The following is a 25655-nucleotide window of genomic DNA, read 5'->3' as shown; positions in this document are numbered from 1 at the left end:
CATACATCACTACCAAATCTCAGTCCCTGATTGGTCAAAATTGAACTGGTTTAACTTTCAGTATGTGTTTGATGGCCATGCATTTTGTACATAGAGCAAGAGAAACAAATAATAAAAAATTTTATAAAAATTGTTAGGTTTTGTTTTGTTTGTTAAAACAAACAAACTAGATAATAAATAATTGCTTAGAATGAATTATTTGAATCTTGAAGTCATCCACCAATATATCACTCAGAAAATGACCAGAAAACAAATACACGGCATTAGTTCTATTCACACCACACTGTGCTCCTACATTTAACATTATAAAATACCAGTGGCTGATGACATCACTGTTAAAAGCTTTCTTTCAATAAATCTCTTTTTTTTATTTAATCAAAGACATCGTTTTCAAAACATGGAGATTGAAAGGCATCATGGCTAATTTTGTAATATTACTGTAAATAAGAGCTTTACTTTAGCCATTTAAGTTGAATAATACACCAAAAAAAAGCTTTTTATAAGTGCAGCGATTGAGCTTGGTAGCTTGTTGTTGATTTCATAATCACTCAGAGTTTAGTCAAAAGTAAAAAAAAAGACAAAGATATTCAGACAGACATTTTTCACAGCAGGTTCCATAACATTGTCAGAAAACACAATTATCCCTGTTGTTTTTAATCTGCTCATTTACACTAGATTTTTTAATACAAAACGATCAAACCATCTGCTAACAAGTTCTTCTTAAATGTGACTTAATGTGGGATAGGGTTGGAATATTGTTGTACTGTTTGTGTAAATGTAAATTATGTGGCATAATAAAGCTTATTTTATACAGCTGTGGTGGTCTACCCTTCTGTTGCACTGCAATTACAAATGTATCATCTGATTCTGCTTGGATGAGTTTGTATGTTGTGGACTTTGTAATGTAGATTTTTAACCTTTAACAATTACATGTGACGTGTGAAAGTGTTTGATTTTCTCTTTGTAATAAGTAGTTTGTTGTAAATATTTCACAAACAGACTCCTGTATATTTCATAAATGGGACACATACGTATTGATTGATCGATTGATTAATTTCTTTTTTATTTTCAAATAAAAATAAAAATAATTACAAGTAACTAAATACGATAAACAGAAAATGATAAAGTGCTCAAAAAAAGTGGCAAAAAAAAATTGTATTAATTCCCACCCTCAGTCTGTGTTTCTTGGCCTAATGTGTATTTGCATGTATTCAATGAGATGTGTTGCATTCATTGACTGTATAAGAGAACTGGACCGAGTGGATGTGACCCATAGAAAATGGCTTACTCCAACCAAATAAAGTCAGATCAGTCACCAGTTTTGGAGCCAATCAAAATAAATAAGCAGTGATTGGTCAAAGTCAGGCGAGTAAACACTTCTATGGCAACCATTCTCGCCAATAAGGAGTGAGCTTGTTGGAAGTCCACACCCCTGCCACCCCAAGCTCAGGGCAATCTGTCTATCAAATGTTTTCAACGTAAACTTATTTAGACATCAGATTGGCCATTTTATAACTTAAAAAAAAAAAAAAATTCTGACAATTAGAATGACTGAATACTAGCTGTTTATTTCTCTATGGAAGTCTATGGGATTTTGGCTTCTTGGAACCAGCAGATACTCCCTATTTAGAATGTGAAAGGGGAGGGGTCACTCAGTCGTGTTGTCATGTACAGTCAATAGTTGTATTACATGAAGGGGGTGACATGTTTTTGACCTAGGAAAGTCCTAAAGTCAACAACCAAACTAGAGCCAACAAGTTAAAAACATTTATTCTCGATAGTTTCATAGCTTACAAAAATGTGCACAGACAGAAAAAAGACAAAACTGTTGCATTAAAATCGAATTACATTCAGCCATTGTGTGGTCAGACTTTTTTAAACAAGCAAATTCAGTAAACCATTAAACATCATGCAGACTAGCTACTGATGGCACTGTGATTTTCTTCGTGTCTGTGAAGAAAAAACACTCAAAGGAAAAGCATTGGACGGGCATGCACGCGTCTCTGCTGGAGAGCTGAGGCTTTAGCAGACACAATTATCACTGTAAAGAAGAACATTTGTAAAAGAAGAAAAAAAACCATGAGCACAAAACTCATTGAATGCAACTATTTCACTTAGAACCACAGAAAACTTTAGCTTCACAAGTTACAAGTGTTGGCAGTTTGTTTCTGTTTCACACACTGAAACTGCAGTTCATTTAGTCACAGGTTTTATTTCTTTACACAACCTTTAAACTACTCACTATACTTCATGGTTCAGGACAGCTGTTTCAAATGAATATTTATTTGTCATAGTAATAGCAACAACTTTGCGTGACATCAACATAGTACTGGCGTTATAAGGCTCCAACTCCGATATTAAAACACCAAAAAAAGCGATTCCTCACAAAGGGATCAGAAGGAGAAGAAAGAGAAAGCGGGATTGTCCGGATGTGTGTGATGCACGTTGTGGATGAACTAGAGCAGTTGTGCTGATTGTCCAGCCCTTTCCCGAAAGCAACAGGGCCCCCTTATGGCTGCTGTTGGTTCTGCTCTGCTATTACTGCAGCACAGACACACACACATACACACACGCATGGCATAACAAGCAGGTCAGGACCGTGTCTGGTCAGCCCATCTCTCCCCGAGACTGGCATGGACCTCCGAATAAGGACATTTCATGTTTAATGTGTCAGGGTTGAATAAATTCAGTTTTTATGTCCAATGTGAGGGTAAAAAGGTTAACATGCACAAACTAATGTAACCTTTGAACACCAGAGCTTTAGCTTCAGTGTTGACATTATTTCGGCTATTGCAACTTTTACGCAATTAACGTAATTTCAGCAGATTCTGAAGAGAAGAAAACCAGTCTTTTACTGATACGTGACACTTTATAGTAGTGAAGTGCAATCAATGCATGTCCAGCTGATTCAGCCTTGAAGAAAAGTGGTTGTGCTCCACGTTAGCAAATGTGAAATGAAATACCAATTTTCTCTGCGTCTGAATCAGAGTTACGGCACATCAAAGAGTTTGTTTTTGTCTTTAGCTGTTACAGGCAACAGCTGTGGTGTTAAAGGGTTAAAGAAAGTTGTTTTAAGCTACGTTCACACCGCCCTCGCTAACATGCATTCAAGTGACCAACTTCAATGAAAAGTCTATATAAACGTCCGTAAATCTGCGTTTCAGGCTTCTGCGTTCAAAACTCTCGTTTACGTGGAGTTACGCACATTTTTATAATCATTTTCGTGATCTACATTCAAAATGCGTTGAACATTTAACCAGTTCAAATTTTGACCAGTCAGTGACGTGGATTTGATTGTGACGTATGGATGGCGCCCCTTGCGCGTTCAAAACTCTCACGTTCACACATAGCTACACACATTTTAAGACCGTTTTCGGGCTCTACGTTCAAACCAAACGACCATCGAATGTGCGTTGAAAGTTTAACCATTTTGAATTTTACCCAATCAGTTGTGACGTGTGGATGGCTTCCCTTTTAATTCACGGAAGTGCCAACTTGAGAAATTAATAATTGCTGTTTGTTGTGGATGGAATTATATGACAACAGAGCTGTGAAAGAGAAAGCCTGATTTTCGAGATTTGCACCGCTTCAAGATTTCGCACCGAACCTCTTCCAACACGCGGACACGCGCTAGTACCGTGTAGTGACAGACCAGTGTGAACACCGTGCTTGTTCAAGAATGGGTGTTTACAATTTCACGCGGGTATGAGTGTTGCTTCACAAAAGGGGACATTTTCTTGATATGTGAGTCTTCTTGATCTGTTTAGACCGACGTCAATACACAGAAACTTGTCCTTTTTGGGCTTGATTTGGTCGTATGTTTTGCTCATCTTTATAAACTGAGTTAGTACTCAGAAGGCCTCCAGGTTTTAAAAACAGATTTCCTCTCCAGCATCAGAGAAGCACTTTCAGAACCTCATTTTTTTCTGTATTCTGCGGGTTTGTTTTTCCAAATTACGTTTAAAAATCATCCAATACGTTTAGTGCTGAAAGGCACTTCTGGAGGTAGCAGAGTAAAGTCGTCTGGATCGGTAGGAGACTTGACATCAGCTGCAGTGTGAAACGGCTGTGCAAAAAGAAAAACTCATCTTTGGAAGAATTCTCCTCAAATGAAAGGCTGAAATCTGTGTGCTTGCTTTTTAGAGTGAAGAGGCCAGACATCACTGACACACTAGCTGCAGAAAAAAGGATGAATAAGACAGGAATTTGGGTTTTTCCTATTACTTAAACAAAAAGTTAGAAACTAGAAAAAACATAAAAAGGAAAATATTGAAATCTGTGATAAATGAAAGTAGACAGAAAACTCATGCAACTTTTTAAGTTCATTGACATTTTTTGTACTAATGGCTGCCAACTTAATTTTTCTTTTTCCACTTCACAATTTTTTGAGTTTCACAGAACTGTAGAAAATCCTTTCTTTAAAATAAATATTGCCCTTCACCTCCACCTCTGACTGTGCCACAGCTTGATCGATAACACTGAACGCTCCCGTCTTTCAAAGACTCTTGTAACCTCTTAAAGGGTCGCTGCAGGGACTTTGAGGTGGAGTAAGGAGCCAGCATTTTTTCAGCTACTACATTTCCCATGATGCAACACAATCATATGTTGAAAAAACCCCTCTCCCAAGCTGCAGGAGACTTGTATGTGTTCACTGGTTAAACAGCAGCCGACAATAAAGTATTTACACTATCAGAGTGTCTTTCTGCGCTTGGACCTGCAGACGTCTGGACTCAGAGGGGAATGCAGTGAGAATGCAGAAATGTGTTGGACGGACTGGAATGATGAGAGAGACACGAGCGGACCCCTTGTGTCCTGTAGCACCACATTTAAACACAATATATACAGATCCCATCGGATTCCTCCATCCTGCCAAATCCCCGGCAGCTCCTCATTTGGCACATCCGGGTTTAGACGAGAGGTTGCTCTGGGTCGCTCGAGCTCAGCTGTGTTTCCATGGTGATATCATCCGGGTATGAGTCGAGGAACGGGTTGGTAAGGCTGGTCATCGGGATGAGAGTGGGCACGGTGGGTTTCTCCGGTCCGGATGGGTCTGCGGACGCTGCATCCACGCCGGAGCCGCTCAGGTGGCCGGGGTCTCGGCCTGTAGGCTGGACATGCGGATCTGCGAGCTGCTCTTGCTGAGGATTGACAGCTGCGTGCCCCCGTTCACCCCACTGCTCGCCAGCGAAGGATGCCGGTGCTTCAGGTCCACAGCAAAGTACCTGTTCACCGTCCAGCTGCGCCATTTCCTCTTGATCTCCGATTGCACCTTGAGGGATATACTTCACAAGGTCATTATTAATGAACCTCGCTGGAAGGAGATAAACTCAGTTTCTACACAACACTTTCACAAAATCTGCAACTTTATCCACATTTTTCTGTGACAGAAAAAACTCCCATCACACTACAGAGAAACCAAACTTTCATAAAGAACTTCACAGTCAAAACAAATACGGCAGGATCTCAGGAGAATCTGCTCCCTTTCAGGATTCAAGCAATAATTGCAGAATCCAGAAAACATTTTCTATGACCATTCTATGAATTTTATGGTATATGCAACTATAAGCTTCTGTCTTTTTTTACCTGACATGTGATGATGATATTACAAATGATTGGAAGCTCATTTGTTTGATTTACAGTTTTATTAATGTTTTATTCATTGATTGGTGGCTTGCAGGATCTCTGCAGCCTGTCAATATCACTACAACTGTCCACTTTCAATTCTTTCTTCCTCCACCAAAGACAGGATCTCCTTCAGGTCTGTGTGATGCTTCCCTCTGAAGAGGCATTTTGAACGTTTTTATGCTAAAATAACAGGCTATTTTAATTCCTCTGTGTTGTTTGTGTTCAATCGGGATGTTTCATACGGAGGACGGGGTGTATGTTGCACCGTTTTCCTTCCGCTTTGGTGTTTCTCCTGCGCATGACGTGAGGTGACAAATGGACTTCTGGCTATGTGAATAAAAAGGCAGAATAAAGTAGCGGCCCTCCTCACCCAAACGTGTCTCTGAGCTCCTTATTTTACATATGAAACTAATATGAAACTTAGAAGTATTAGTAATTAGTACACTGCCTACAGAACGTGTACATGGTCTGTAGTATACTTAGAAAATGTGTACTGCGTTCTGCTAAGGAAACACCCAGAGAAATACAGACAGAGGTTTATCTAAGACTTCAGGGTCTATATATGAGAAAGCCAAATGTTGTGGTCAAGGACACATCGGTAAAATAAGATTCTGTGGTTTGCTTTGATGACTTGTGCTGAAAGAAAAACCTTTTTGATCTAAGCCCCCGTCCCATAAATAAATAAATACACTTTGACTGCCATGAGCAAAGCTGCACCAAGGAGCTGGAAAACATGCTCTAGAAAAGGGTTGCCATGACTTTTCCAGCTGTCCCTGAACTGCTTGATGCTGACTGACTTTATCAGGTGTGTGCAGTCAATCAGGAAGTGGAATCACCTGAGTCAGCTAATCAGCAGTAAGCTGGGCAATAGGAAGTGGAGAACAGAATGGAGTGGCTCTTGAGGACCAGGTTTTATTAGAAAACCCCGCTCAAGAAGACTAGCAATAATTGTAATGCGTGTTAGTACAGGTAATGATTTGGACAAAAATGTGTTTTGGTAAAACAACAAATACGATCTAAAGCTTGGCATAAATTAAAAAAAACAATGTTTAATTAAAATAATTGTTTGGAGTCTTGATTGAAACCACACCAAAACAAAAATCTGCATCATGAACGCTCAAAAAATGTAACAGCAATGTTATGATTAATTTTGTTAATGAAAAAGAGTCAACAGCTATTTTTAAAAAAAAGCTGATATTAAGATAATTTGAGAATGTGTGTACTTTAAATTGTGACTTTAAAGCTCTTGTATTGAACAGGTATTACATGCCTGTTGTTGTTGTTTTTCTTTCTCTTTAGTAAATGCTTTTTTGAAAGATTTTTTTAAATAAATAAGAGTATCATATAAAGAACTACTTTAATGATTGTTTGAGTCTGATTTATAATTCTTTTAAAAGCACCAACTAATAAATGAAAGAAAATCTGAAATAATTAAACAATCCAACAATCTAATTTATGAATAAACAACTTAAGTAAATATATTTGTGTGTTTTATGTCTTCTTTTTAAAAGCTAATTTGAAAAGATTTTTTTTTAAATTTTATTTATATTGGACACCATATACCTTCCATATCAGGCCTGTTTTGGAACAAAGCACTAAATATGAGAGTACTTTGATATAGTATAAAATGAGAATTACCTCTCCATTCAGGAAGCAATACAGGACAGCCACCACAAAGCCCTGAAGAAAAACAAAAATGGTCAAAAATGATTTTCAAACACACTTTCTGCAGGAATTACAGGAATTTTTATGTTGCACTGAATCAACAATCGAAGTGAAAAGAATCAAACCTATCAAAGAAAATCAACTTCAACTGTTGTCTGTAAAGCCTTTAACAGCCCGTCTCTTCACACTGACAGAATCCATCAGTGTTTACTCTGCATCTCACAGTTTACAGAGTTTTACATCAGTTCACTTTTGAGTCATTCATGCTCTGCTGCTGCTGAACTGGTGCAGTAAACAGTAGCGGTAGCGAGGAGTGAAAACAACAAAAGCAGGTTGTCTGCATCAAGAATCAGTCAAAATTTGATCGTGCATTTCCCTTTTTTGCCCACAGGAGGGAGACAAAGCTCAACATTGCAACATTAGCATGTTACTGCTGCTATTCTGTTGTAAAATATACCCTGAGGTAGATTTGTTTAATTATTTATGTATTTATTTATTTAAAAGCCAATTTGATTAGTGTGAATGATCTTGAGCTACAAACTGCCATATAATTTCCTTTGGGATCAATAAAGTATCTACTATCAATAATCTAAGGTATAAACAAACAAATGACAAAATATGTAAAAGAAAGCAGAGCGTGATTGCAAATAAATATACTTCTTTAAAAAAGAAAGAGAAAATCTTGGTCTATATATTTATAAAGAAATAAGAGCATACACCTGAACAGAAGCACATTTTAAAAGTGTTTTAAAATGTTGTGCTTGTAAAATTGAAAAAAAAAATTTTTATTCAAAACAAGCACGACTTGCTTAGGTGTTTTTGTTATTTATTTTTTGCCCTTCTGTTTTAATTGTTATTGTTGATTAGTAAAGCAGCTTTTAGTGCTTTCTGGAACATTTAGGTTTGTCAAAAAGTCAGTAAAAGAAACATGTTTCTCAACTTCATGTTGCTTAACACCCCATTATTTCCAAAATCGGAAAAACTTGCCTGTGTGCTAAATTGCTTTTTTGTGTCTTCGATGTCAAATGCTATTTTCTTTGTTACTCATCCTTGTTTTTTTTTTACTTTTTCTTACCCCTTAAATTTGGTTCTCACTCTCTTTCTGCAGTTGCTATAACTGAGATATGTTGTCTGACAATTTGATCCACTCTCAAGACTGCAGTGTGAAAGTACATCTGTCTACAGCAATCAAAATGAGTCCGACTGGTTCTTTTATTTTGAAAAGGCCCTCAGACACGGTAACAAAAATTCTTAAAATTTAAAGAGCAAACTGTCAAGACATTGTCCGCAGCCCATTGACACGGGCTGATGCTTTTGCAGGTGAAGCACTTATGTGCGATCTATTACCTGAAAAGAACCGAGGCCGAGTTCAAACACCAAACGCTCCCTTTTGCTGACGTTCTCTGGAGAAAAGGCGAACACGGTGTAGTGGATCCCAAAGAGCGGGATCAGCAGCAGAGTGGAGCGGGCCAGTCTCCTGCACAATAACACATAAATAGGTTGATCCTTTCTGTTCTGTGATTTTACCAACTGAAACTCCAAACTTATCACCCTGTCTGTGCCTGATATCTTCCAATTCAGTCTTTTACTGTATCTTTCATTGTATGCAGCTTCCTTTACAAATGATTACATTTACCTAACCCCTTTGATATAATAAATTCTGAATACAACTAAATAAATAAGTAATTCAGAAACAAAAATGTGTTGGTTAAATCAATTGACAAGTAAATAAACAATACAACAAGTAAGACCAAAGTTGAAGTAAAAAATGTTTAAATGTAAAATAAAATATTCTAAATTAATTTGAAACCACATTATGCACTTTGATCAAAAATATAAACCATCCTGTAATATATATATATATATATATATATATATATATATATATATATATATATATATATATATATATATATATATATATATATATATAATTTTTATTTTTTTATTTTTATTTTTTATTTTTTACTTTTTTTGCTTATAACATTAATCAAAACATGTAAAATTTCAAATTTCAAACTTAAAACTAAATAACAACCCTATATAACTATTAATATATATATAAAATATTTCATGGACCCTTTTTCATTTGCCTTATCCAAACTTTCCATAAAAACACACTGTTAAGAACTTCCTTCACGTTTTGTGTCCTGTAGTCCATCATTATTCCACTAGGGGGCAGTAGAAAGGCCTTTCCTGCTCATTTCAAAATGGCTGCTTCCGTGTAATCTCAAAAGTCCTTTTGGCGGGAAAAGGTTTTGCTAATTTTTTTAACTTTATGGTGAGAATACCTTTAAGGTGAAAATACCATTTTTTGAAATGACTACTTTCTGTATTGCAAAAAACTGAAAATGTGTTGATTTTAAATGTTCTATAATACAGTTACAGCATGCAAAAAATGTGTGGATCAAATTTGCACCAGTGGTTAAATGAGGTGATTTTTTACTTAACACTTAAACTAACATCGTTAGAGCAAATATTTACCGAAATTCGGTAACATTTCATGATCGAAACGATCAATATCTCATAAAAAATAAAGGGATAGAGCAAATTTTTTGTCGACTTCATTAAAAGGATTAAAAACATCTTAAATCTAGAGAGAAAAAAAGAAATCTCTCAATTTTTGATGTAGTAGGCTCTACTGGGTTAAAGGATTTAGCAATTGACTATGCTGCAAGCTTGTTTAACATAAAAAATCTTTTATTTTAGTTAAGGGTTCACAGAAGGTAGGTAGGACATGTCAGACAGAAGCACTTACAGGTAAATACTGGATTCATTTCCACCAATATCTGGAGACTGAAGCTTTTGGACCAGAATGACGATGATGCCAATGAAGAGCACAAAGTTGACCTGCAGACAAAGAGCATACTATTAATTGTAACAATCAATGAGTTTGTATAGACTAAAAGGAATAATAATTTTTCTTTTACCATAATCGAAGCCAGCACAGGTCCTTTAATCACCCACCAGATGGCAGCGTTGTCATTTGTGTCCCAACAACTGAGAGAATAAAAAAAAAGCAGCAGTCAATGCCTGATTGAGCAGACCTCTACGTGGGGCTCATCACTTATTCAAAACAAACCCGAAGTCATCAAAGTGTAGCCTCAGTACAGCCCAGATGGTCACGCACACTGTTGGCGTTCCTGTTGAGACACGTGCATCGTCTGGTTAGCACCATGGTGATCACAGAGCTCTGATTCATCTGCCTGCATGTGTGTGACCACGCCTCACCCCAGCCAATGATGATGTACCAGTAGAAATACCTCCTCTCAGGGAAGAAGGTCTCCACCAGCAAAGTGAAGAGGTACAGACCCTCGATGAAGAGCCAGAAGTAGTTGGAGAGGACGCAGTAGTGGAAAAAAATCATCACGGCTCGACACTCCAGCTGCACAAAAACAGGAAAGCGGGCTACAGCATTGAAAAGATGAGGCAGGCTGCTTTTCTGAGTGTGTGTGTGTGTGTGTTACCCACAGTGTGTATGAAACAGTGGTCGCTGTCCTCTTCGGCGTACAGCACGCCGTCTTTGATGAAGACAGAAATGGCTCTCAAGATGAAAGACACAAACAGGTTCATGTGGATGAAGTTCCTGGTACAATGCAGCTTCCTGTTCAGTAAAAAAACAAAAAAAGGCTTCAAACGTGTGGACTCAAACATAACATATACTCAAATTAAAGTAAATTTGGACATCAAATGTACTCTGATCATCTTTTGATCTATTATAAAAGCCTTCTCAGAGGTCCTTTAATTATGATTGTGCCGTTTTTAGCCAAAATAAAAATAAAACTGTTGTTTTCTAGGACATAGTTTCTGCAAAGCGGCGGGGGTTATTTAGAAATTCACCTCTGAATTGTGGGCAGGACTGTTGCTGTGAAGTAAGCAAACCCCTACATACACATCTATGTGTTTATGACACAGGTAAAAGGTTTTTCAAACAGCATTTACACGTCTGCTCCTGATTTATAACAATTTGAATAAAGAACTACTCAGAAAAGGCAATTTTTAGCTTAATTTTATTAATATATTTCCTCCACTATCAGGAGTGGGTCTTTAACATTTGTCATCTTTTACAAAGCCAGGAATTTTTTTGTTTGTTTCTTTCATCCAATAACTACATAACATCTCTGACACAAAGATCTATTGATGCTTCCACAGTGTTCATGGGAATCATTTGCAGCTAACGGTAACCTCAGCTTACGGCAGCCTTTCAAATTTCCCCTAACTCAGCAGGCAATGCAGGGAAACAAATATGAACGCCTTAACGCCTGGATTTATTTCCAGCTATAAAAAAAAAATCCCTTATGTTTTTGCTTTCAAGTAAATGCTAAATGAATATATTTGCATCAATAAGCGTCAAGGGATTAAAGTGATATATTTTTAAAAAGTTTTAAGATAACTTGGTAGTTTCATTTGAGTCTTACCTGAACCTGCAGAGTATGACCATAGCTGTGGTGAGAGACACCAGAGAGGTGCTGTAGCCGACAGTGTAGAGGGCCTTCACCGACACGAAGTACATGTCCTGATGGGAATGGATGAATAGATTTGTGTGTGACGAGGTGAAATGTCTACTGTGATGCAGCTGCAGATGGGGGAGGCAAACTCACCGGGTGGCTGCTGTTTCCTTCCTCAACCAGGCAGGCGTCGACATAATGGGGGAAAGTCTCTGACCAGCCAAACTCAGTGCAATTGCGGCTCACTTTTCCCAGCTCTGTGGACAAGCAACACTTCGTAAGACTACATGTTAACAAGAAAAACAAAATAACACTGCGCGTTATATATGGATTAGATCTGTTTTTGTTTTTTTTACTGATGTTAAAGATATTTTGAGAGTTAAATGGCACTCTGTCAAAACATTTGTTTGGTTATTATTGTGAATATGCTATGCAGCTAATATGTATTACTGTCTGATTATATATATATATACAGTATATAGTTAGCATAGTCACGGTGACGTTTGTTTTATTGGTATCAGTATGTTTTTTTGCATTTTGCAAACAAGGTTGGGAGGTATACAGATATTGTAAGTACGCTAAGACTATCATATCCTGAAATGACACTGCTTTCCGACCTAGATGCAAGTTTTTCAGGATATTTGGCTGTTGGCCATGCGGCTGCATTTGTAATCGGGAGGCGGAAGTCACATTTTACACGCAACGCAGTAGAGGTTTTAGGATTTTTTTTTTTTTTTAGGAACAATTTTTGACGTCGGTCAGTGGCCACACAGGCACCTTTCAAGGTTGCGTGATTGCAGTCCAGTAACAAGAGGGTGGCAGGAAGGCGGCAGCGCGATAATTGACTGATGAGAGGGTCTCCAAGGTCCCCAAGATCTTCTGAAGATTGGCTGATTTCCAGCCACCCCCCTGCCCCTGTGCTGCCGTACCACTCAACAAGGGCTGTTGACATGGGCCTGGGGCCCGGCAATGACCAGATGACAATCTGGCAATCCTAGCCACCAAATGAGGAGATGGCATTGATGATGCATTGATGCATTGATACTCTTTATCCGAAGACTCCTCTTGTGGTTGGACCGTTTGGATATTGGTTTTCCTGGGCACCGGAGCTTTGCCTTCGCTGGGTTTCTTGGAAAATATGATGTCTAAAAAATTCTAAACTGACAAGATTATAATGTATGCTCCTAATCTGAGTTGCGAATGACCAGTGGTGCAAAATGGCCCGCCTTTTATATACCCGCAGGGTACCGGGCAGCTGACAGCCGGAGATGTGGCTGATGCCCTGTGGCCGCCCAGCTGTGTGACCGCACCATTTAACCCTTCTACAAGGCTAACATGTAGCGTGTTACAAACAAGTTCTAAAATTACTGTGAATGCAAAATGTTTTTTCTCACTTAAAGTTACTTGTAGTACAGTGCGGCGTATATATGACATAAGTTCAAAAACTGCTGATACATGGTTATTAGAGATAATGAAATTGAGACTTTTGTAAAAACCTATTAAACACTCGTGTTTATTTCAAAAACCCACTTTTTTTTTTCAAGAGACCAACATGGGCTAAAGCAAATTTTGAAAAAAAACCAGTATGTGCCTAAAGTGCATGTCATTCTGCACATTCAATGCTAGAATGTCATAACAGAAGCAGGATTTTATGGAAACTATGTTCAAAGAATCACCAGACACTGACCATAGTCTTCCTCACTCATGAACTGCGAGAAGAGTTCAGGACAGTTAACCTCGATGACGTCGCCAACCTTTGCTGGCTGCCAACACGTAAGGTTGTCCCAAAACCATGGACAGTCTAGGCGGGAAAAAAACACAACCATAAGAATCACACTGGCTAGCATTTTTGTAGATATTTGTTTGGTTCCTGAAGGATAAAATGTAACAAGGCTGTAAGGAGTTCTAAATAAAACGTTCTTCTGCTGCAGCCCACGCTGCAGCCACCGTCACACTTTGAATCATTTTGGTGATGCAGTCTTAAGAAAACCTTTTTAGAGCGTTTTCCAATTAGGTTGTTTAGTCATTACTAGAGGAATTTCTATAGATAATCAGCTTAGTTGGTGAATTGTTAAAGACCCACTCCAAAGACGATTCTGTTTTTTGTGTTTTAAACATATTCTTGTGGTATTTGTCTGATGATGGAGGGCATATAGGCTATAAAGAAAATTACGCTTAAAGGTGTGGCTGCAAGTTAGCGGGAAAACGTGTAAACAGACGGGTGATGGGAAGTGCGGGTGGGGTTGCTCCCGAGCCAAAAGTCCCACCCACAACGCAGAGGTGAAAACAAATAAATGAAAAAATGTAAATAAAGAAAATAGATCAAGAGATGTTTGGAGTGGGACTTTAAAGCTCCCAGGAAATCTGAAGCAAACCAAAGAGGTCAATTTTGATACGCTTACAAATTAGTGCATTTTACACTCTTTTAAATGAATCCTCCTATGTTTTATTATAGTTTCAATTAAGATAAAATATTAAGTGGGCAGTCGAACAGTAATGAAATTTAGACACGTTTTTAAAGATCTAAACCAACCAGTCAAGAAAATAAAACCTCAATTTGCACAATGAGGTAAAGAAACAAAACAAAACATCTTTTTAGTTTGAAAGAGAGCCTTAACTGAGCATCTCTAAACTTAATTTCATCCATCATCTCTCTAGTCAACTTGAATTTTCCGCAATGCTCACCACACTGAAAATGTCTCAGTGAAGACACACAGTCATCCGGCAGACTTGATTAAGAGTGCTGAATTACTCCGTCAATATGTGATTATTCTGTGTCACAATAAAGCGCAGAACCAAGCTGTAAAATCCTCCAATGATCTGTTTTTGCAGACAGGCATCTGCAGTTTGTAGAACAATTTCCAGATCATTACTGTGAAGACTCTCAAGATGTTACAGTTTTTTGTGTGTGTTCCTTTCTTATTTTTTAATCAATTCATCTGACCATTATTGCAAATATAAACAGGAAATGATTAAAGTCTAAGGGTTAAAAAAAAGCCAACCGAATTCAGAGTTGGGATCGTGCAGCGCCATCATCTCCATGCATTTCTCCTGCTCCCTCTTGATCACGCAATTGGAGGGCACCTGCTGATTTGAACCCTGCAAGAGGAAACAAACCAGAGAAAGTGTCATCATGAATGAACGACTCAAAGCTCTGCCTGCAGCTCTGCAGAGCTGCTGGCATCCCCATGCTCAGCGACCCAAAGGAAGGTCATTTCTCTGATTGAACCCAAACAGAAAAGGCTTTCAGACATTATCTTTCCCAACAGTAGGAAAAAAAGGAAAAGTGGCACAACAAATAGGGTGACAGATCACAAAGGAGGGGCATGAGGATTAGGATGGTGATATGATCAGTCACAGCTGGGGGAGCATCCATCATAGTCACTCTGCTTCACAATTGATTCAGTTGATGGATGGAAGCACTTTCTCAGTGGGAGGCTCAATGCTGAGTGAGTGTTTCCACAATTCTGGATGATTTCTAAACTGCTCTCTGTCTGAAAAGAAGACAGCAGAATCCGCTGCAGCCTCCGGACAGAACATTGAACTTGGCTTATCCAGCTTGATACTTTATCGCCCATGAGTGGCCTTCACTGATGTCAAATTCTTTTTTCACAAAAGCCCCATATGGTCACTTTGGTTTGTCGATGGTGGGATTTGGGGAAGGGGTTCTAAAGTTTTCCTGAAGTAATGGTCAGTGTTTTCAAAAAGTAATCTTTGACGTCACCAGTGTGATCCTGAACGGCAAAAGCTTGCCATGAAATGGTTAGACACACTTACTGGAGTTTACTCCACTCAGTTCAAAAACACTAAAAATGGGGCATTGGGCAAGAAAAGATAAAGTGTGAGATATTTCAGTCCATTGGGATCCATGGGAATGGCACCAGCCGATCAAAAAAAAAAAACCCTGGAACACTTTAATCATGCAATAGGTTTAAACTCTATCCATCAATCCATTTTCTTAACCCAATGTATCCCTATCGGGGTCAAGGGTTGCCAGAGCATGTCCTAGCTACCGCTGGGCCAAGGCAGGGTACACCCTGGACAGGTTGCCGGTCTGTGGCAGGGCAAACAATCGCTCCTGCACTCCACTCACACATGCACACTTAAGGGTCAGTCAACCAGTCAACCTATGAAGCCTGTTTTCTGACTGTGGTAGGAAGCCGGAGTGCCCAGAAAAAAAACCACGCATGCATGAGGAGAACACGCAAACTGTACAAAGAAAGATTCAAACCAGTGCCTCGTCACAGTGAGGCGAGAGCGCTACCCACTTCACCACCATGCAGCTGAACTTTGCAGTCCAATAAAATCAAAACTCTTGATTTAAAAATAATGTCTGTAGATGCGTTTTTTATTCAATTTAACACAGGACTTAATGAGAGTTGGCTTCCTCCTGAAAGCTGTTCAGTACCATTCGGAATCTACGGGTTCTCTTCTTCTAATTTGAATAATTTAAATCTTAAAAAAAAGAACAAAAATTTTATCAAATGACTGCAGCATAGGAGTTTGCATGTTCTCCCCGTGTATGCGTGGGTTCTCTCCGGGATCTCCGGCTTCCTCCCACTGTCCAAAAACATGCTTCATAGGTTAATTGGCAACTCTAAATTGTCCATAGGTGTGAGTGTGAGAGTGCATGGGTGTGTGATTGTGGACGTTCTACCCTGCGACAGACTGGCGACCTGTCCAGGGCATCCCCTGCCTACGCCCAAGTAGCCGGGATAGGCTCCGGCAGCCCCGTGACCCCGAAAGGGACAAAGCGGTACAGAAAATGAATGAATGAATAAATGAATGACTGCAGCATAAAAACAAAGAAAAACTGACGAGAAATGTTAGATGGGGGTCTTTAAATCTATCATAAACGAGATGAATGTCTGTTAATTAGAAGAATAGATGCACTTCTCTCAGCCTTCTCACTTTATTGTCTCTGACCTCATCTCATTGGTCTTAAAGAAGACAACTTCATGGATCAATGGGGAAATTATACAAACATACTTCATCTCAGCCACTTGGTTCAGACAATGAAGCCCCACAGACAACAGTCATGACAGAATGTGAGTTTAATTGTGAACTCAAAGCATTTTCTTTTATCAGCTGTGGACAGAATCCACTGGAGATTCATAATAACAAATAAAACATGGATGGATGGAACTCAGATTTATTCAAAATTTGACAATCTCGACATTTGTTGGACAAATGTTTGCAAGACTTATAAAACTTGTTATGTCTAAAACTAGTTGGTTTTCCCCCCATTTAAGAGATGAAATAAATGTTTTTGTAATTTTCTGTTATTTTCTTAACTTTTTTAAATTTACCCCCTGCCACATCTACTTTGCTGTTTACTTATCCTGCTCGTTTTGTTCCTTTTATCTTTTTTTTTTTTAGAATACTTATCGCCAAATAAAAAATATGAGCTAGTCTGTTATCTAAAAAGACATATTATTTCTTTACAACTCATCTGCTTTTATCTCTGATGTCATGATCGTAAGCTTCAGTTAAAGGAACCATAATTATATTAGATCTATCTTGAATGACTTCACTGAATGTCAATAGTTCAAATTGAGAAAGCCCAGGAGGATTGGCTTCACACAAAGATACAACTGTATTGATTCTTGTAACTGCTGTACTATCATGACTAATAGATGTTACACTGAGCACAGGAGCAAACCATCAACTGGTTGCTAACAAAACATTTGAAAGACTTTGGCAGTTCCAAACTTTGCTCTTCTAGTTGTTGTATTGCTCAAAAAACTAAAATCCCCTTTTTTACTATCTGGGATGCACACTAATAGTCTATTTTTAATCCTTTAGGATTGAACTGATGATGACCCTTGATGACCCTTGGTCGTTTTTATGCTATAGTAAAATAAACCTATAATGCCTCAATCCAAATGGTATTTTCCAATTTTGATTATAATCGACTTTTGAAATTTTATAAAGAGTTGGGCAATTTGATTAAAAACTTACTTCAGACAGATGGATCTAGTTGGATTTTAGGAATATACGTTGCTTTATCGATTAAGTCAATTATTGGTCACACCCCTAACAGATGGAGAAGCATGATTTGTGGCTCCACAGAATTTGTCTCCGCTAATCTGCGCTTAAAGCCCGGTTAAAGTCCCTTAAGCCATCACACAAAAATATGTTCTCCACATTTAACTCATCACTCAGGGGAGCAGTAAGCTGCTGTCACAACAAGGATCAGTGACTATTTGGTGGGTAAACACCTTAATCCAACCCAAAATGCGAAGCATCAAGTAGGGAGGCATTGGCTCTCAGTCTTTGATATGAGCCATGGATTTGAAGTCTCAGGAAAGACAGTCCTGTAGCAGCTTTATAGAGTCCAGCAGTGGCATACTTTACACTTTGCATCCACTCAACCCACTGTCAGTATACATAGTTTAAAACTTTGTGGTCGAATAAAATAAATTTTGGTTTAACCACAGACAAATGACTAATCTTCAGCAAAGTGGAAATTTCATGACTGGTCTAGCCCATGTGCTGTCTTGTGGGTTCCTGATGACCCCACTCCCATCATTAATGTGCCTTGGATAGCACATGGGTTAGTTGCACAGGCAGTATCCTATCACAGTACCAGGCAGGAATTCACTGAGCTCCTAAGAGTCGCCCAGTGAGCCACAAACATTTGCAGATGCCGTCTCCATGCCTGGATGCATAATTCTATTCATCTGTGGCCATAGAAGTGATCAAAACACCCAAAGTCAATGATTTGGCTAAAAAGTGTGTGAATGCTTTACTAAATTCCATGAAAATGAATAATATTTTTCATATAGTGCTTTTCAGATTTAGCTTCAATCCCAGCTTCTTTTACTTGAAGCTGTTCTTGGAAGGACTTCTTGTCCCTTTCACAGTTAACAGACAGGAACAATGTAGAACAATGAATTAATGATAAGATTCTTACCCATTGGTTCTGACACACGCTGATCGATGCATAATTGATGGAAACTTTCCCTAAGGTTTCGATGAAAATCAATCCTTGTTTGAATTAATTTAAGGTGTCCACCTGTTGCTGCGGTTTATTGATTTTTCAGGACTCTTTCTGCTCCGCAGTGAATGGGTGAATGTTGTAAAGCAGACAGTTTAACTTATCAGGAGGAAACTGAAATACTCCCAGGATTAAGAGGTGATCATAGCTTTTAAGCTGTAGTTTTGTGCTAAAGTAGATTTGTGTAAAGCTAAGAAGCATCCAATTGGACATAGAAGTTCTGGCACCCTCAAGATTTTCTTTTGTGAAGCTGGAACCGTCAAATAGGATAAAAGGCTCAGTAGAACGATTCGCCAGAAAGTAAAGAAAGGCATCACAGCAGGTCCATTTAAAATAGTTAAATGTCACAGTAAGTAGTATTAGTGATAGTAGGACCTTTATTTATCCAGGTAGAGATGTTTAAGAACAAGTTGTCATTTACAAAATGGCCTGGCCGAATGCTGTTACAATAACATCTAAAAGATCATCTTAAAAAAAGTCTAAAAGATAACTTCTAAATTAATGCCATCCATCCATCCATCCATTCATCCATCCATCCATCCATCCATCCATCCATCCATCCATCCATCCTGCTAATTCCTCACAGGGCCCCTAACACATGAATGCTAGTCAATCAGAGTGTTAACCTGAATCAGCTTTCAATGAACTCATCTCTAAATCTTGTCTCCTATCCATCCATTCATCTATCTATTGTGGTTGCTGGAGGCTGTTCCAGCTCCTGTTTGGTGAAGGGGGGTTACACCCTGAACAGGTCACCAGTCTGTTGCCCGGCCACACGCACATGCAATCCTATGGGTGATTTAGAATCACCAATTTACCTTTTTTGGATCGTGGGAGGACAGACATGGGGAAAACATGCAAACTCCACACAGAAAGAACCCAGTTGGGATTCAAACCAGAACATTCTTACTTTGAGGTGAGAGCGCTAACCATTTTACCACTGTACAGCCCAAGTCTAGTTTTTTTTTTCTGCTTATCTTAAATATTTACTAGTTGTAAACATTGGAACAGAGTTGTGTGAGCCTTCACTGCATCCCAACTGTCCACACCAACCTCATTAGTGGCTCAAAATAGGTCTTTCTTAAAATAATCTCTTCAGAGTCTAAGGTTTCTGTAAATCACAATGTGAAAATTGTACAGCAGTTTTGTTGGAACATTGCAACTTCCAGAAAAATATTGAGAAAGATTTACCAAGAGCTCCTGCATTTGCTTTTTTTACCCCCAAAGATTGTGTTACAATCAAGTTCAAAATGGAATAAAAGGGAAAATAATCCTATATTCCTGAATGTTGTCTACATCTACAGTTACATTGGGATTTTAAAAGGGAAATCAAAGCCTGATTTATAGATTATAGACAATGATCAATAAATATTTGAGCAAATGGTTTATGTTGTATTATTTTGTCAATAAAAAAATCTTTGTCCATTCAAAGATGAATTAATAGCATTTTAACATGTATCTAAGTTTGTCAAGCAGACATGCTGATCAGAAAGAATAATATAGTCAAAACTTCTACACAGCAATTTATATTTATTTTTTCCTTTTTTCACGGAAATTTACGTTTTAAAAAAGAATGGTGTACAAAACTAGAATCAGACAAAGCAAACTTACCAAAGGCAAAAGGAGGAGCAGGGTGAGGATCAGCAGGCGGATGATGCCGGTAGACATCTTGAGATTCTTGTGAAGGATTTCCTCTGAACACGGAGCTCAAACGGAAGCACAGAGCGAAGACACCGGCTCACCTCGGTATCTGTAAGAGACAGTGGGATAATCAGGAATGTTTCGTCCTCGCCAGCTCATCCGGTTAACAGACACATTACCATCTCCATCCTCAGGTCTTCACAAGTGTCATAAACCTGAAACTACCTTGTAATTGTGGTACCTCACCTTAAAGGAAAATGTTAAGAGCAACATAAATCAATATGTCCTGAATGAATTTGTTATTTTTTACTTCAGTTTAACAAACATAAAATTAACAGAAAATAACACAGCAGGTTGCAAAAGCTATTTCAGCCTTTTAATGAGATTCCTCTGTGCTAAAAAGCTTCCATAGTGTCATGTACTCAAAGCCAGGATTTGCAATCAACGGTTTTTGGAAGTGTCCTTTTTAAACGCATTGATGAGCCAACATATGAATGTTGTCACTGAGTCTGCTGCATGCATGTCTGTGTTCTGTTGAATGCACTGTGGCTCTGCAGGCCAGACCGCTTTGCTTGGATTCAGCCAAGTATTAGGACGAGCACTCGGCCTCGTCCCACGGGGAGAACTTGGCAGTCTGGCATTCCCACTCCATCAGAATCCTGCCAGCAGAAAGCGTTGTCAGGGGCAACAGCTGAGCGAGCCGCAGAGTTTGGATCTGAAATGAACCACGTGGATCTGGAACCTCCTCCTGCCTCTTTCTCTGCTGTAAATAGACTCACTCGGATTCAATGATTTTCACTAACGCATCTGACCTTCGCTGACATATTCCACAAGGATCACAGGAACCCCCCTTCCACTTGAAAATGTTTAGTTGACTGTAATGAATATGATCTTCCATGGAAAAGCTTTCATGTGTGCTGAAGCCTGAAATCCAAGGAATCCATTTCTGAAGACAATTAAGCCCCATCATAAATCACAGAAACACAACTTGTGGGCTTGAAAAGAATCATAACACTTGCATTGCTCTCTGTGGGAACATCAGCGCACTGGTCTACAGTTGTTTTGTTTTGTTGCAACAATCATGTAATTCAGTCAGAAACTGCAGAAACACTTTTTTTGTTCATGCATCACTGCTGGGTCTATCTTTAATTATTAAGTGTAAGATCACAGAAGAGGTGAGGTTTACTTTGGGAACATTCCTCCCCAAACAACACAATCAAGAATTTCATAGCATGCAGAAAAAAGGATATTTGAGAGACTTGGTATAAACAAATGAAATCATGCACCAACACCTTTAGGTGCAATTGGAAGGTGTTATAGCAACATGGGGTGCAATGGGCTTCACCCAGTGCGCGTCCTTAGGCAAGACCCTTCGCGCTACTGCCTAACTATGTAGCCACAAGGGTACCCAAGCCTGAGGTATTTTATTTAGAGAAGTATTTTGCTGCACCAATTATATTGAATGTTTTACCATTTTCCAAACTGGTAAACTAGCTGTTGAAAATATGGCCACCAGGTTATTAACAGCTTTATGTGCCACTACTTGACTTTCTAAAGCACGTTGGTTGTTTAGATTAGACCAGTGATAGGACTTTTAGGATTAGTGAACACCACTACACTGCTAATCGTTTGCAAAGATGGCCAGATTTGGTGCAATAAAAATGTGTGAAGGCCAACCTCACTTCATCTCGTGGCCCAACGCTCAAAACACGCCACAGGACCTCTGATTGGGTCTGTGCATTGACTTAACACAGGCACTGCCGCGTGAATCGTGTTTGGTGTGAACACAGCTTTACAAAGACAACAGCTTTATGGTTAGAGGGGAAACCATTGTAAGCAGCATAGACTTCCCTGCAACATTAAAAAGGGTTAAGAGTGTCCTAAATTGCATAAATTAGTATGTCATTCAGTGTTCTCATTTGGAAGAGTAAAGCTTAGTTGCAATGAGAAATTAGAATATTTACTTGAAAACAGAAACATAGAAAGGGCTATACATTATCATCAGACCCTAACATGAAATTCTGTGAATTAAACAGCACAGAAGATGCTGGTTACAACCTAAAATGGGACTTCTTGCACATTTTTTGCTCCAAACACTTCAAAGAACATCAAAGGATTCTTCTTATCATGTCAAAGAGCTGAACCATGACTCTCATTGCAAATGGTCTGTCGGGTATGATCAGATTGACTTAAAGGCAGCTGCAAAAATCTCATTTTTACTTTCTCTGTGAAGTCGGCATTGAAGGCTTTAATTATTAGCATGTTCCCTTTAAACAAGTTTGTTGACAATGCAGTCAGAGTTCACATTTTTAAATCCCAAATGAAATCAATAGACACTCCACTTTGTTACTTGAAAATAATCAAGCATTCTGCTTTTGTTACATAGTGTGCATTGATGATTTCTGCAATAGCGTATGAATATGTTTTCAAAGGGAACTTCATCTTTGTTACTTGATTAACAATCTGCATTTGCATTGAAAAAGTAAGAATTTCTTTAAAAAGATGTTAAGAACCAGGTTATAGTAACTATGGGGAAAGTAAAAAATACTATGATTGAGATTATATCAATTTGTTTCTTCCCAATTCCTTTTAAGCAATTACTTGATTATATAAAATAAATTCCATGTGTCACGTGTGTGTACTGCATAAATAAGTGCCTATTTATGATTTGTAGCAATTATGCTGTCAATCATATTGTTCTTTCAGCTTATAAATCATTTATGAACTAATATCCCTAATAGATTTTACTTATTTATAATAATCTTGCTTTTTCCTTTTGTATAAATTGCTTAATAATAAGTCCATTTGAGGAGCAATGGATGGATATGCAAGTTCCCTCGGGATTGATAAAGTACTCTATCTATCTATCTATCTATCTATCTATCTATCTATCTATCTATCTATCTATCTATCTATCTATCTATCTATCTATCTATCTATCTATCTATCTATCTATCTATCTATCTATCTATCTATCTATCTATCTATCTATCTATCTATCTATCTATCTATCTATCTATCTATCTATCTATCTATCTATCTACCCACTAGACAGTGCGCTGAACCTTTTTTCTTCGATGATTTGTGATCTTCACTGGTGTCCATGGATTACATGAAATTTTCCACCTTTATCCACCTTTGTCATGGCAGGAAGAACACGTCAATGTCAGTGGGGACGTCTAAGATAGTACAAGGGTTAAAATCAAATCAACCAATATACCAAGTTTCAAGATGTCTAAAAAATGTCCCATTTTAGATTCTAAATTTGGCTTCAAGAATTTTGAGGATTATTTTCTAGCATTTAGAGCTTCAATTACCTAAATAACTCAAAGAGTGTTTTTGTAATTAATTCCTTAAGTCCCAGTTCTGTTCCTTAATTACACACAGCTTTAGAAAGAACTAAAAATATCCCTGTATGTTTTTGTCGGTGTGTTTTAACTGAGCGACTGCTCACAACCATCTTCCTCAAGCTGTAATCACTGGTTTAATGAGTCTCAGCGGCTTTTATGTGCAACACAGTCAGCCTGAGTATGTGTGTGTGTCTGCAATTTATGAGGCTCCATCATAATGTACACAACGCATTCAAGCATGTTCATCCTTTAATCAAAACCTTTTGGACTTCAGGTTTTTCTGAAATACTTGCATAAAGTTACACCAGACAGAAAAAAGCAGAAAAAGGTTTTCAAAAATGTGTGTGCTTGTGTAAAAGAAAGCTTGAAAGGAAAAAAGTTATTTTTCTAGAGGAGAAAAGCAGAAAAAAACGAGCAAAGCTTTCAGTCTCTTTGAAAAGCGCAGCATGGAGGGGCATCATTAGACTGCGAAGAAGGCTGAGCGACAGCAGCAAGAAGTCAACCACTTTTGTTTTAAGTGGGAGCACTTAACTCCCCCACGACATGTTCTGGTCAGATTTTGACAGCCGCTGGAGCTTGCAGAGTAAAGGCCATTGCATCACCCTCTGCTTCTGAAGAGATGCTGAGCCCTTTTTGACATTACATCAGTTCTTCAAGACATCAACTGTTGTGTTATAATCAAGCAATGGACTGTCTAATTCCATCTGAATAACATTGAAATTCGCTCACATCTCTGACTCTATAATTAGCCTAAAGAATTATGGGAGGAATTAATACAAGCAGACAGACTTCATTATTTTGCAGAGGTAGAGGGAGATGGAGACTAGGAGAACTGTCCTGGTTTCTTGCTCCCATTACGTCCCATTTTTCCCACAAATCATTTGGGAGCTGTGCCATCACAAGTCAGAGACAAAGACACTTTGAAGCGAAAATAGAGGAGTAATAAAAATAACATTGCAATATCCCAGGAGACAGGAAAACCAAGAGTGTCTCCACAGCTGATAAGCTACAGTATTAAGCACATTTTCTCTGCTGTGAAACAATTTAATGACGTACTTTTCCTCAACTCTAAAATATGTTTTGTAAAGTTTTTTTTTTTTTTAATTCCACATTTTTCTTACATTTACATAGTCATCCTCAATAAACAGTTAATTACAATAGTTTAGATGACAAAAATTCCTGACATAAAAGACAATCTTTTTTTTATTTGTAATTATCTCCAAGAAGTAAAACTTTGACCAGTAGAATTCATTAAAATACTCTCTGAAGACATTAATTAATTAAACACATCTATATTTGTCAGGCTCGAGTGGACAGTGGACCCGGGAGAGCCAATTTGCTGCCTGAAGTGTGGAATCACACCAACAGGAATATTACCCTGACATTTGGCCCTCTGTGAACCTAAGTGGAGTTAATTATCTGTTAGTCGCTGCTAAATGTCTGTCCAGTAGCTTTGAAATTTCATTTAATTCAAATGGACAATGAAGCAGCATGTCATCAGCATATAATAAAGTCTAAAACAGCAACATCTGATATTAAATTGACTCAAATGAACATTGGGGAAGTTAAAATTAGACAATGTATATTTTTTTAATCAAATACATGAATTCATTTTTATTTTTTATTTTGCTTAGCTTTAACTTATTTTTTGTATTTTCTATTTATGTAACCCTTTTGATAGAATGGGGGAGAGATGGGGATCTACAGGGGCAAAGGACTGCACCCACATATAAAGACTTCAATAATACAGTTTTTCTCAGTCGCTTTAGTACAATTCTCAGAAATTCCCAAAACTACTTGTTCAATCTTCACATCATGATGTCACTTGTGCACATCATATAAACAGTTTCTCACTTCTTTGAACAAGTTGCAATTGCTTTGGTACATCCATGCAAATGATTATGTACAATTCTCTGCTCTTTGCTA

General features: G+C 38.1%; 1 protein-coding gene across 2 annotated transcripts in view; it reads right to left on the bottom strand.

Moving 5' to 3' along the window:
• Positions 1 to 1753: 1753 nt before the first annotated feature.
• The window catches only part of adcyap1r1b (adenylate cyclase activating polypeptide 1b (pituitary) receptor type I), a 33900-nt gene continuing 9998 nt past the window's right edge, over positions 1754 to 25655 (bottom strand). Inside the window, exons 2-14 of one of the 2 annotated variants that reach the window (XM_004068130.5) lie at positions 20350 to 20488; positions 14741 to 14837; positions 13426 to 13539; positions 11892 to 11995; positions 11709 to 11806; positions 10762 to 10894; positions 10522 to 10675; positions 10373 to 10433; positions 10221 to 10290; positions 10049 to 10140; positions 8638 to 8767; positions 7264 to 7305; positions 1754 to 5269 (exon numbers count right to left, since the gene is read on the bottom strand). In XM_004068130.5, the coding sequence (XP_004068178.1) occupies positions 5081 to 5269; positions 7264 to 7305; positions 8638 to 8767; positions 10049 to 10140; positions 10221 to 10290; positions 10373 to 10433; positions 10522 to 10675; positions 10762 to 10894; positions 11709 to 11806; positions 11892 to 11995; positions 13426 to 13539; positions 14741 to 14837; positions 20350 to 20406 (1341 nt within the window). In that variant the 5' untranslated portion in view covers positions 20407 to 20488 and the 3' untranslated portion in view covers positions 1754 to 5080. Of the gene's footprint in view, positions 5283 to 7263; positions 7306 to 8637; positions 8768 to 10048; positions 10141 to 10220; positions 10291 to 10372; positions 10434 to 10521; positions 10676 to 10761; positions 10895 to 11708; positions 11807 to 11891; positions 11996 to 13425; positions 13540 to 14740; positions 14838 to 20349; positions 20489 to 25655 lie in introns of both variants that reach the window. The other variant, XM_011474272.4, reaches the window with a different exon arrangement.

The sequence above is a fragment of the Oryzias latipes genome, chromosome 4 (genome assembly GCF_053564925.1).
Source record: "Oryzias latipes strain Hd-rR chromosome 4, Olatipes_Hd-rR_3.1".
Lineage (NCBI taxonomy): Eukaryota > Metazoa > Chordata > Actinopteri > Beloniformes > Adrianichthyidae > Oryzias > Oryzias latipes.
The sequence above is the reverse complement of the archived record's forward strand: the minus strand, read 5'-3'. Positions and strand labels throughout refer to the sequence as shown.